At 55.1% G+C, this 12,149-nt stretch overlaps 4 protein-coding genes across 4 annotated transcripts; 2 read left to right on the top strand and 2 right to left on the bottom strand.

The window, feature by feature from the left end:
* Positions 1-833: 833 nt before the first annotated feature.
* Positions 834-2,165, top strand: METBIDRAFT_47072 (uncharacterized protein; the record flags this gene model as incomplete). Its single annotated transcript, XM_018858121.1, has 3 exons — positions 834-1,130; positions 1,212-1,301; positions 1,650-2,165. 3 exons carry the CDS (start codon positions 834-836, stop codon positions 2,163-2,165), a joined length of 903 nt encoding a protein of 300 aa, XP_018709680.1.
* Positions 2,166-2,711: 546 nt separating this feature from the next.
* Positions 2,712-4,655, top strand: SSC1 (Hsp70 family ATPase; the record flags this gene model as incomplete). The annotated part of the gene is made up of 1 exon (XM_018858126.1): positions 2,712-4,655. One exon carries the CDS (start codon positions 2,712-2,714, stop codon positions 4,653-4,655), a length of 1,944 nt encoding a protein of 647 aa, XP_018709679.1.
* A 544-nt stretch (positions 4,656-5,199) lies between these two features.
* METBIDRAFT_13458 (uncharacterized protein) lies at positions 5,200-7,392 on the bottom strand (the record flags this gene model as incomplete). The annotated part of the gene is made up of 1 exon (XM_018854367.1): positions 5,200-7,392. The coding sequence occupies one exon, from the start codon at positions 7,390-7,392 to the stop codon at positions 5,200-5,202; it is 2,193 nt and encodes a 730-aa protein (XP_018709678.1).
* Positions 7,393-10,411: 3,019 nt separating this feature from the next.
* On the bottom strand, positions 10,412-11,635 carry APR1 (proteinase A; the record flags this gene model as incomplete). The annotated part of the gene is made up of 1 exon (XM_018858107.1): positions 10,412-11,635. The coding sequence occupies one exon, from the start codon at positions 11,633-11,635 to the stop codon at positions 10,412-10,414; it is 1,224 nt and encodes a 407-aa protein (XP_018709677.1).
* Positions 11,636-12,149: the final 514 nt, after the last annotated feature.

Genomic DNA, 12,149 nt, shown 5'->3' with positions numbered 1-12,149 from the left:
TCCAGAGATATTTCCAGAGACCATCTCCACAGATACTTCCAGAGCTAATCTCCAGAGATATTTCCAGAGACCATCTCCACAGATACTTCCAGAGCTAATCTCCAGAGATATTTCCAGAGCTAATCTCCAGAGATATTTCCAGAGCTAATCTCCAGAGATATTTCCAGAGACCATCTCCACAGATACTTCCAGAGCTAATCTCCAGAGATATTTCCAGAGACCATCTCCAGAGATTTTTCCAGAGACCATCTCCAGAGATATTTCCAGAGACCATCTCCACAGATACTTCCAGAGCTAATCTCCAGAGATATTTCCAGAGACCATCTCCACAGATATTTCCAGAGACCATCTCCAGAGATATTTCCAGAGACCATCTCTAGAGATATTTCCAGATTCCCCGAGTTAATTCCGAAGGACCCCACTCGACTTCCCGAGAGCCGATACATCCGGCCCCCGGAAGTCCCCGCCAGGTCCACATCACAACCAGGCCTCGACCGCCGTCGGCCCCGCCAAGCAGCAAGGTGCCTTCCCCGCCCCTCGCAGCCAGGCAGCCCTGGACACAGATGAACTCGGGCGGTTTGGGCGGCAGCTCCCTCGGCACGCTGCTCGAGCCCATCGAGGCGTTGCTGCGTGCGCTGGGCGCCGTGCTGGCGTCGTCGCGCCCCGGCGACGTTTCGGGCGTGGACGAAAACCTCCCGGGGCCCAGCTCCAATGGGTCCGGGCTAGTGGCGCACGGCCCGCAGCACGGCTTGTCGCCGCACCACACCCTCCACCACGCACACGGCGCAGACCCGCATGCGGGCGGGTTCCCGCAGCTCTCGGGCGCCGGGGCCATGCTCCCGTTCCACGAGAGCCAGCTCAAGATCGCGGACGCCATGGCCAAGGTCGAGCACGAGGTGGCCACGGTCAACCAGGACATGGCGTACTTCCGCCACGTGGTGGACTTCCAGAACCTGAAGATCGAGAAGTTGACGCTGCTCCTACTAGACTTGCTCCACAACAAGGACGTGGCGCCCATCGTGGCACAGCTCCAGGGCCTCCAGGCGAGTGACCCGTTCAACGTCGACGACGGCCCCGACGCCGTGGACGATGCGCTCCCGGAAAACGTGCACGAGCCTGTCCACGACCAGGTGCACGAGTCCGTGCACGACGCCGGCCACGGGCCGGTGCATGACGTCACCGGCGACCTCGCGCCGCTCCTGTCCCTGGAGGTGGTGTCCGTGGGCTCGTCGGTGGGGGTCGGCGCCGTGCTGCTAGACAGCAACATGGACCCGCAGCTCCACAACGTGGCCCAGGCCGCCGTGCAGGCGCAGGCCAAGGCAGAGCTCCACGGCAAGCGTGCGGACAAGCGGCCGTTCTCGAAGGTGGGCTCCGGGCGCAGCAACGGCGCGGGCATGGCGCGCCCGGGCGCCGGCGACATCAACAGTGCCCGCAGCACCATGAACGGGCACGACGGCAGCCCGCGGCTCGGGCCGTCCTCTGGCGGCGGCGCGGAAAGAGCCGGCCGGGGCTCCAAACACCTCCAGCATCTCCAGCACCAGCTCCATCTGGGCCAGGGCCCGCACCTGCTGCAAGAACAGCAGGAGCAGCACTCGCAACAGCTCCAGAAGCCGCAGACGCAGCTCCAACACCACTCTTCGCATCTCCAGCACTCGCAGCACTCGCAGCATTCACAGCACCAGGGCCAGCGACAGCAGGGCCACGCACAGCTCCTTGAGCACAACTCGCCCCGACCGCAGCAGGACCGCCAGGGCGCCCGCGAAGACAGCGACCGCTCCATGTCCGTGGTGGACATGCCGGGGCTCGAGGTGGTGAACATCAACGGCATGAACGGGCGCAAGAAGCCCAAGGTGACCGTGGACTTTCTCCACAACCCCATGACCGTGAAGGAGATCTACGACGAGTTCACGGTCGGGTTCCGCGGGCAGCCGCCGTTGCGCGAGATGGACGAGCGCTACGGCCGGCACGAGTGGCGCGGCGACTCGCGGTCCAAGGAGTCCAAGCGGTTCCAGCGGCGCAAGAAGCTATGCGACGCGATCGAGAGGGGGATGCAGAAGTACGGCAAGACCGCGGAGGAGATCCAGGCGTTCATCGAGGACTTCCGGGGCGACAAGTCGCTCACGTGGGTGATGAACGGCAATCTCCCCAGCGACTTGCTCGAGTGACGAGCCCGCGCCGGGAGTGGCGGGGCGGCGGCAGGCAAGACTACAGCCGCGTGGCGCCGTGGGTTTGTACGACTAGAGGAGCCAATGTAATATTACTGTATTAGCTGCGCGGCACGTGACCGGCGGTTTCGCAGCCGGCGGCGCCTGGGCCGGTTCCGGTGGGCAGGCCAGCCGCAACCTCGCCCGTGCGCACCGATGTTCTCAACTGGAGAACAATGGCCCTGCAGAAACAGGCCCAAATACCCAGCGCCAGAGCAAAGGCAGAAATCACCCGCAAAAAGAGAAAAAATATGAGGAGAATAAAAAAAAAGACCAGGCCAGACTTTCTTTTAAAATAAACATGCAGCGCCCGTCCGTTTTCTTGCCGCCTGCCCTACCTGCCGTCCTGTCGGGCCCAGCATGGAGCATGGCGGTGGAAAATTCTGGAACCCGCCGCCGCGCCGGGTAACCCGCGCGAAATTTTCGGGCCCGTGGCTATATACCAGGGCGCCACGGAGCCACCAGAAAAAATTCGTACTACATCCTCAACTCACACCAAATTCAAAAATGTTGGCAGCTAGAAACTCCTGTCAAAACGCCGCCAAGCGTTTTGTGCGTCACCAGTCCTCGGCGCCCAGCGGCCCCGTCATCGGTATCGACTTGGGTACCACCAACTCGGCCGTTGCCGTCATGGAAGGCAAGACCCCTAAAATCATCGAGAACTCGGAGGGTGGCAGAACCACGCCCTCCATCGTCGCGTTCACCAAGGAGGGCGAGCGGTTGGTCGGAATCCCCGCCAAGCGCCAGGCCGTGGTCAACCCCGAAAACACCTTGTTTGCCACCAAGAGATTGATTGGCAGAAGATTCGAGGACCAGGAGGTCCAGAGAGACTTGAACCAGGTGCCCTACAAGATCGTCAAGCACGAGAACGGCGACGCGTGGATCGAGGCCCGTGGCCAGAAATACTCGCCCCCTCAGATCGGAGGCTTTGTGTTGAACAAGATGAAGGAGACCGCGGAGGCGTACATGAGCAAGCCCGTCAACAACGCCGTGGTCACGTGCCCCGCCTACTTCAACGACGCCCAGAGACAGGCCACCAAGGACGCCGGTAAGATCGTCGGCTTGAACGTGCTCAGAGTGGTGAACGAGCCCACCGCCGCCGCCTTGGCCTACGGTTTGGAGAAGAACGACGGAGAGGTTGTCGCCGTGTTCGACCTCGGTGGTGGTACCTTCGACGTGTCGGTGTTGGACATTGGCGCCGGTGTTTTCGAGGTCAAGTCCACCAACGGTGACACGCACTTGGGTGGTGAGGACTTCGACATTGCCGTCGTCAGAAACATCGTCGACACCTTCAAGAAGGAGTCCGGCATCGACTTGTCCCAGGACAGAATGGCCATCCAGAGAATCAGAGAGGCCGCCGAGAAGGCCAAGATCGAGTTGTCGTCCACCGTGTCCACGGAGATCAACTTGCCTTTCATCACCGCCGACGCCTCCGGCCCCAAGCACATCAACCAGAAGATCTCCAGATCCCAGTTCGAGGCCTTGGTTGAGCCTTTGATCAAGAAGACCGTCGAGCCTTGTAAGAAGGCCTTGAAGGACGCCGGCTTGAGCACCTCCGAGATCTCCGAGGTCATCTTGGTCGGTGGTATGTCCAGAATGCCAAAGGTCATTGACACCGTCAAGTCCATCTTCGGCAAGGAGCCATCCAAGGCCGTCAACCCAGACGAGGCCGTCGCCATGGGTGCCGCCATCCAGGGTGGTATCTTGGCCGGTGAGGTCAAGGACGTTGTCCTTTTGGACGTCACCCCCTTGTCCTTGGGTATCGAGACCATGGGCGGTGTGTTCGCCAGATTGATCTCCAGAAACACCACCATCCCAGCCAAGAAGTCCCAGATCTTCTCCACTGCCTCTGCTGGCCAGACCTCTGTCGAGATCAGAGTGTTCCAGGGTGAGAGAGAGTTGACCAGAGACAACAAGTTGATTGGCAACTTCACCTTGTCTGGTATTCCTCCTGCTCCAAAGGGTGTGCCTCAAATTGAGGTCACCTTCGACATTGACACCGATGGAATCATCAAGGTCTCTGCTCGTGACAAGGCCTCCAACAAGGACGCCTCCATCACTGTCGCTGGTTCGTCCGGTTTGTCCGACTCCGAAATCGAGAAGATGGTCCAGGACGCTGAGAAGTTCGCCGAGTCCGACAAGGCCAAGAGAGACGCCATTGAGTCCGCCAACAGAGCCGACCAATTGTGCAACGACACCGAGAACTCTTTGAACGAGTTCAAGGAGAAGCTCGACCAGGCCGAGGCCGACAAGCTTAGAGAGCAGATCGCTGCCTTGAAGGAGCTCGCTGTCAAGGCCCAGGCCGGCGAGGAGGTTGACGCCGCTGAGTTGAAGACCAAGGTCGAGGAGTTGCAGAACGACTCTTTGAAGGTTTTTGAGAAGTTGTACAAAAACGAGGGCAACCAGGAGAACAACAACAACTCCGGTGAATCCTCCGAGCCAAAGAACTAAGTTTCAGTGCAATAGTGCTACGCTGTTCTACTTGTATATAAATAAGTGAAGTATTAGATAAGAGTGAATTACTACACCCGAAAAGCGAAGCAGAGACGCGCATTGTGTGGAAGTAGAATGAAGGTGGAGTTAAAAAGACCCAGCGATTGTGAGTCTGAGCAAGCGCTCTGACGATGAAACACGTGATTCGTAGTGGTTTAATAATATCCCAAACTTCTTTATCATTTCCACACAAATTTTTGCCAAACTGATGGTGCACCTAAAACTCTACCAGTTTGAAGACAAATTGTTGATTGACACTGCTGAATTAGCGAAAACGTGGATTAATACGTCGTCCATTGAATTCGTCGATGAGAATGTTTCGAAGAAAACACAAATAACTCCGACATGAGTGTGTCCAAGCACCGAGTGTTCGTGCCGAACTACTCAGAAAGACAATGAAATATGGTATGTATCCTGTTGTCGCGGCCAAAAATTAAACGTGAATTAGTCGTAATATATGCACATAGCAAAGTTGAAGAAGGCTCTCTAGGAGGTCACGGACCTAGCATTCTTCGGGAAGCGCCGACACGATCTGCAAATTACTGAAACCTGGGGACCTCGACATAACTCCAATCTCCGTACTATGACTGTCGGGGCTGGGTGAGGACTCATTGGAACTCCCGTAGAAAGAGCTCTTATCCGTAGGACGCCTCCGGAGTGTGCCGTACCTTTTGATAAGCTGGGTGTCAGCAGGTTGAGGGGATTTACTCCCTTGTCCTCTCCTTGATTCTTGTACAGATATTTCCAGCAATTCGCAAGAAAACGTGGAGCTAGCCAGGGAGTCGAGCTCGTCGGAGTCGTAATCAAGCATCTGCCCCAACATAGAACGGCGGTTGAGGACTTGCTGAAGCCGGTCAATTTTCTCGTCAATAGATTCTTCATCGCTTTCTGACCCGACTGAAGAGGATGAGAAATCGCTGACTGTCTGTATCGCACTTGTGGCGGACGCTTTCCGGGTGTCAGTGGTAAACCGCGAGTGCGTTTCAGAAACGGGTGCACGAGCCATGCTGGATGCAGTGGCATTCAAGAGGAGTGAGTCGTGCTCGCTCTCCGTCGAGCTGGACTTGCCGGGAACAATGCTGGCCCTGTAGCTCTTAATATCAGCGATGCTTGCCAGCCACCTTGCAGGGGACCGAGTCGTTGCTCGTTGCGTTTTCACAGTCCTTGGGAGCGTCTTTGGAGTGCCTGCGATGGGCTGTTCTGCCAAGAGACGCTGGTACAAGTGAACCTCCTGTCTCAAGCGAATCCTCAGAGCAAGAACATTGGCGAGGTACTGTCGCCACACGCCTTGCAACGCCGAGCGCTCTGTGGCTCCCGATATCAATCTACGAAACAGCGCGTCCACGTGTGGTGGGGGCGGTGGCGGCGCTGAAGAGTCCAGGGCGGCAGCCTCGGACGCAAGGTTACGCGAGCTTGCGCGTCTCTCTTCCGACACATATCTGGCCAAGGAGGTCCGCCCAGGGGTCGTTGCGCGCGGGGATTTACTACCTGGCTTTGTGAAACCAGCCATGGCTTTGAGCTCCCCTGTGAGCCCCGCGACGCGCAGCGCGCCACCAGCAGCGCCCAATCCCGGATTCGCGAGTGGCGCAGAAATGTGCCCGGTGCGCGACGCAGCGGCCTGGCGGACCAGCCGCTGGCGCCCGAAGAAAGGCCTTGCGGCCGCGGTCTGGACCTTAGACGATGCCTTGCGTGGTGCCGCGAAGAACGTGCGCACAGCGCCGAGACGACGACGAAGCCGCAACGCGAGCTTGCGGAGCGTGAGGCGGAGCCTGTAAAGCCGACCACCGGGCTTAAAGCGGATGACTCTGCGGCGCGTGAGCAGCAGAGCGGTTTCCGGGGCGCCGGCGGTGGAGTCCATGCGCGTGGCTTTCACGGAGCGATGGCGTCTCCGCGGGCCGTCCGCACGCGTGGAGAACACGGTGGCCTGCGAGCCCATCAGCCACGAGATGTCCCTGGAGCTAGGTGGCGCGGGCACGGTGGCGGCGGAACGCTGGTCCAAGATGAAGCGCGAGAAGCGGGGCGGCACCTGGTTGAACTGGTCCAGGAGCAGCGCAGTGGGGCTGTGGGAGCCACTCTCGCGGTGCACATAGGCACCCTCGACAACCTGGCCAGAGTCGTCCAGCTGGAGCAAGTTGAGCGTGTTCAACAGCGGGCTGTAGTGGGAGAGGTCGTAGAAGGGGATGGATGCGGCCACGGAGCCGGACAGGAGCAGCAGCGTGGACACGTGCTCCAACATGGGTGTTGCGGACTTGGGCGGCACGCTGCGGTAGTGCGGCGCGGCGCCGCGGGAAATCACGTGCGCGGCGCGGCCGGCGCGGGTGCTTCGGGAAGGGCTTGCAACGGGGCCTGCATTGGGGGCCATATTTGTGCCCCCCGGGGAGTCCACATAAGCGCCGTCAGAGTAGCCCCTACTGGCGCTCATGGAATGGTCCATAGCGCCTGTAGTCAGGTCCATGAGATGGTCCATATTGGTGCCCATGGCAGAGCCCGTGCTGGACCCCGACATATTAGGAGCGTCTGCACGCACATACTGGGGGCTCAGGACCAGGTCGCTAAGTGAGTTGTGGGAAAGCAGGGCCCCGCGGAAAAGAACAGAAGTTAGCACGTCGGAATCCGTGGTGATACTGAGGCCGCTAATAGAGGAGGTGTGCGAATGGGCGCGCGCCACGGGTGTACGGATGGAGGCGGCGCTCATGGATCGGCAGGTGGGGCGGCCCAATTATGAAGAATATGGGCTCAGGATATGCTCAGAATATGGGCTGAAAATAAGCTGAGAATTTGCGAGTCCGTTTGGATGCGGCGGCGGCAGACTGGTGTGTTTCTGTGGCTGTTTTTTTTTTCGTGTTTTCGGGCCAATAGTAGACTGGCCGTAGGCTCTCTGAATGAGTTGGGCTGGATGGGTCGGGCTGTATGACTAGCACTGTAGGCTGAAGGAGGGCTGGGTGTGTTCGAATTCCTAGCCTAGTCAGCGCCTAATCTTTGGGTGGCTCTTCTTTGCTTTGGGATGGCTGTTATATTTCTCAAGATATTAGTTTATGTCAAAGTCTGGAGATATTTCTAAATCGGGGCGATCTTTAAGTCCGGCTGGTGTCAGCACTTTTCTTGTGAATATGAGAAAGACTGCGGGATCCGAAAAACCGTAATTGGGCCGCTTAAATCGAAACCGCAACGAACAGCGTCAAAATCGAGTAGATGGAAGGATCAAGGAAAAAGCTCGGTCTCTAGAAAAAGAACCGATACTGGGGCTGGTTTTTTTCTCTTGCCGAGAGACCTCCTGATCTTGGCTCATCATAATAGATGGCTGGCTCTCTGCACATGTGCGGCGCGAGCCTGCCTGAACCCAGATCAAAGGGCATGTATACAGGTCACACAATATATGCCAATATCCATGGTGACGTGAGGCCGCAAAATACACGAGTCTGAGATTAATTCGCCGTTTTCCAAGTCTCAGGCCCCGTGGTCTGACTTGCACATCCACCTGAGTCCACACTCTATCCCTGGGGATTTTCGTCTCGGGAGTCGTCCAGATTTTCACTCCATATCGCACCTTGTAAAGCATCCTTTCATTGGAACAGGCAGGCGTAGTGTTTCTAGTGGACAGTGCTTTCAGATTGCTTCGGAGTGCTCCCGAAAGATTTTTGGTCATGCGAGTGGATCTTGTATTTGAGACACATACTGCGTTTTCGGAATAGGCCTATGGCGTAAAATGGCTCTGATGGCTGGAGTTCTATTTCCATCTCCATGAGGGTGAGTTATATATCCTTGCCGCCTTCTGCATAGTATATGCTGCCACATATTTATAACAAGCTTTAAAAGGGGTCTGTGGTTAAAGCAATTGCGCAGATTCTTTCCGATACGGTGCAATAAACCCCAGTCAACATGCTAATATGGCTTCAAGCTTGGCCAGAGCCGCCCTCACTTTGACGCATATTCCGGAAACTATCAAGGTGGACACATGGATTGAGTAAAAAATCATGAAGCCGTGTCGTTGGCCGTGTGCCATCTAGTTTCAGCTAGATATTCAATGCTCATCCATAGCTACGTATTTTCTTTGCTCTATGCTATGACAACAGGAGTCAGATGCAGCTTTCTCCGGGTTTATAGTAGGTTGCTTTCGAAGGCACTCGAAGCAGTTTGTAATGTTTACGAGAATTTATGAGACATAATACTGGTGTGTATTCAGATTTAGGAAGCTTCGGGCATTTTGCGCCCCAAACCGCATTTGCTCTTTACTATACTTGATTAGGTGATCTCTTCAGGGCAGCCAGCACAGAGGGATTTGACGGAAGTCAAATTGTCCGAACAGAGCACAAATGGGTAAACTTTTCTGCTCTAGCAAATCTTCAATTTATCTCTACCGCAAAAGGCCATACGAAATCGGGGTTGCCAGAATGGTTTGTGATGCATGAGCACCAATTTTCACCATCCTCAATGGTTTCAACTGTCTGTACTACAAAAAAGATGCCGTGAAATAGCTGCTAAAACCACTGCTGCAGCTCTGAATACCATGTATACCTGAAAAAACTATAAAAGTCCGTGCCGTTTGGCAGGAGCAAAAGCGAGAAGAGATATTATGGCACATAACTTCTTATTGTTGTTGCACCTATGTTTTCTTCGTAATTCAAAAAAATAGATTATCACCTCCTCCTATTCTAAATCAGAGCTTAAAAAGTATTCCCTGTTCTGGAAATGATTGAACGACATCTTTTATCACGGGTCAGACTGCCGGCGCACCTCGATCTCAAAACATAAAGGCCAAGATATTCTTCCAAGATTGTTTCAGCTATTGTACTGCCTCCATGATGATGTTTCATTCCTATACTACTGCTAAATGTTTCTTAAGTTGGCTCAAGTGGTTCGTTTGCTTGATTATTAACATAGTTGTTTAATTGTGTAGTGCACACGCACACTGACATGCTATTGACCAATGTGAATCCATAATGTTCGAGTGCACATTTGAGCGTATTCTCGGAACCACAATCGGCAGTAAAGCCGAAATTTTCGGCGGGGAATTTCAATAATTGCCGCTTTTGTTTAGTTTATGATTCGAATTCTAGAGATGCGCTGATATAGCCCGAGGATGTTTGGCAGCACTACAGACGCCGATGAGTCGGTAAAACGCAACATGATCATTGTTTACTGTTTTAATATGTCCTAGATATACATGTATAAGGAACATGCTCCAAGGGAGATACAACCTATACCCTCATAACTCATTCTTACAAGACACTTTGAAAGTTTAGCAGTTTCAAAGTAAAAGCATTTACTCTTTTTCGTATTCCAGAGCATATTGTAAAAAAGTATAAGGGGAAATGTCTCACGTAGATGCGAAAAACTTCATTGAATTTGGGCCAGATTATGGATACAAACTTGGCAACCAGGAAAGTAATGTCATTTTGTCGAGGATAAGCGGCTCCATGAGACAAACATAAGTAAACACAGAAAACGCTTGGGTGGATAGTCTGTGTCTAGACCTTAGACGTGGGAAATACTAAAGTTGGTACAGCTTCTTGATGTAAGAGAACTATGTTGCGGAAGAGATAGTGGAGAGCGCATGGTCAAGAGAGGATAGCGGCGGCATCCCAATATTGACTTTACACGAACGAGGAAGCCGCTCAGGGCCTCCTTGTGGATGGTTTTTTGTGAAATTTTTGGTTTCTGTTTAATTCCTACAAACATATGCAGAGGCGAAACACGTGGGCGCAGCCCGCCATCTAGTGGACAGGGGCCAAGCCTACCGCGTTCTTCTCCAAGTCGTAGACTGAGTAGTACTTTCTCAAAAAGGCATCGCCAATGATGGACAAGTCACCGATGGGCTCTGGGAAGTCCATGGGCGTGAACGCAGAGATACACGAGCCCGACACCTCCAAGGTGTAGTCGAACGCGGTCAAGGTGAAGTTGTGGCCGCCCAAGTTCAAGGTCAAGTCGGGCAAGGATTCCCGCGAGTCACAGTCGACCTGGTACTGGCCGGACCAGGACTTGGTGGCGCCGATCTTGGCGTTGATGATCTCCGCCAACGACGATGGCAACGTGATCAAGGACGTGCCCGTGTCGATGGCCGCGCCGGTCTTGGCCAACTCGGCAAACTCGTCGCCCAAGCCAATGCCCTCGAAGGTGACCTCCCAGTACGCCTTGCGTCTTACGGGCAACCACGTGAGGTCGCCCTTGAACAAGGACTCATCGTAGCCGCCGAAAGTGGCCACACCGCCGTTGTTCTCGTCTTTGTTGACGTCGCCCAAGTAGAAGCCGAACTGCGGCGCGTCGAACATGCCCTGGTGGATGGCGTTGTACACGGGCGGCACGATCTTGTTCTGCGAGATGGTGTCGTAAGCCAAGCCCAAGATTCCGTCGAACTTGCCAAAGGCAAACGCGAGCCCCGGCTCCAGCGTGGCCTCGGCAAAGTCCTGGTTGGGGATCACCAAGTCGCCCATGGTTAATGTGTCCTGCGACACGTAGCCCTGCATGGCGCCGGACCCGTACTGGATCTTGAAGTCCGTGCCGTTGGCCTTGTACGACGACGACTGGTCGTGGTCGTACTTGGAGTGCAAGAAGCACGCCAACGAGCTACAGTCCTTAGAGGGCACCCACAAGTTGGACGAGCCCGTGTCCAAGATGACCTTGAACGGCTGGCCGGGCGTGCCGAGCGAAATCTCCGTGAAATACTGTGCGTTCAAGTAGTTGGTCAACGGCGCGTCGTGCTGCAGCTGCGAGTCCACAAACGGGATTTCGGCCACGTGCTGTGGGGCCTGGCCCGCAGGCTGGCCGGCGGCAAACGCCTGCGAGTACTTGTTGGCCAAGGCGCTGGTGTACTCGGCGAAACGGGAGGCGTCGAGGGTCTCGTCCTGAGGGATTTTCTGCATACTGGTGGAGAACTTCTTGGCCTCGGCGGACGCTGTAAAAAGCGAGAGTGCAATGGTGACGAGAGTAGCGAATTGCATTTTGTTTTTTTTTGTTTTTTTTGTTGTTTCGGGTGCCCTCTTGTCTCAGCTGGCGTGTCTTTTTTAATTGCTCTTAGCGCGTATCTGGGCTGTGCTCGGCTGGTGGGAGAGCAGGGGCTAGAGGCGTCGAAAAGGCAGGGTGCAGGTGTTTTTTTTTAAAAAATCACGGCGTGGTTTCGGCTGCCGGGTTATAAGCGCTTTGTGTGCTCGGATTCTTCTGTTGCTGAAAGCGGAAAACTGGTATGTTGCGGCGTAGCAGATTCAGAAAGAAGAAGGGGAGCTGTGGGGCGATAAGATAAGTGGCGAGCAGACCGGGTTTTATATGGAGGCACCGGTGTGGGGTGTGTGCAGGTCTGGTGCTTGGGCCGGGTTGCGGCTCCTAATTAAGAGTTGACTGGGATGGAAAGGCAATGAATAGAAGGAAAAACGGTGGAAACCAGAAAAAAAAGAAGAGGAGATGCGGCAAGGAGCCCGAGGGAAGAAACTATTTCCGGGGGGGGGGGGGGGGGGGTTT

The sequence above is a fragment of the Metschnikowia bicuspidata genome, assembly GCF_001664035.1.
Source record: "Metschnikowia bicuspidata var. bicuspidata NRRL YB-4993 chromosome Unknown METBIscaffold_7, whole genome shotgun sequence".
NCBI classification, from domain to species: Eukaryota; Fungi; Ascomycota; class Pichiomycetes; order Serinales; family Metschnikowiaceae; genus Metschnikowia; species Metschnikowia bicuspidata.
Note: the sequence above shows the minus strand (reverse complement) of the source record. Positions and strands in the feature narration are given on the sequence as shown.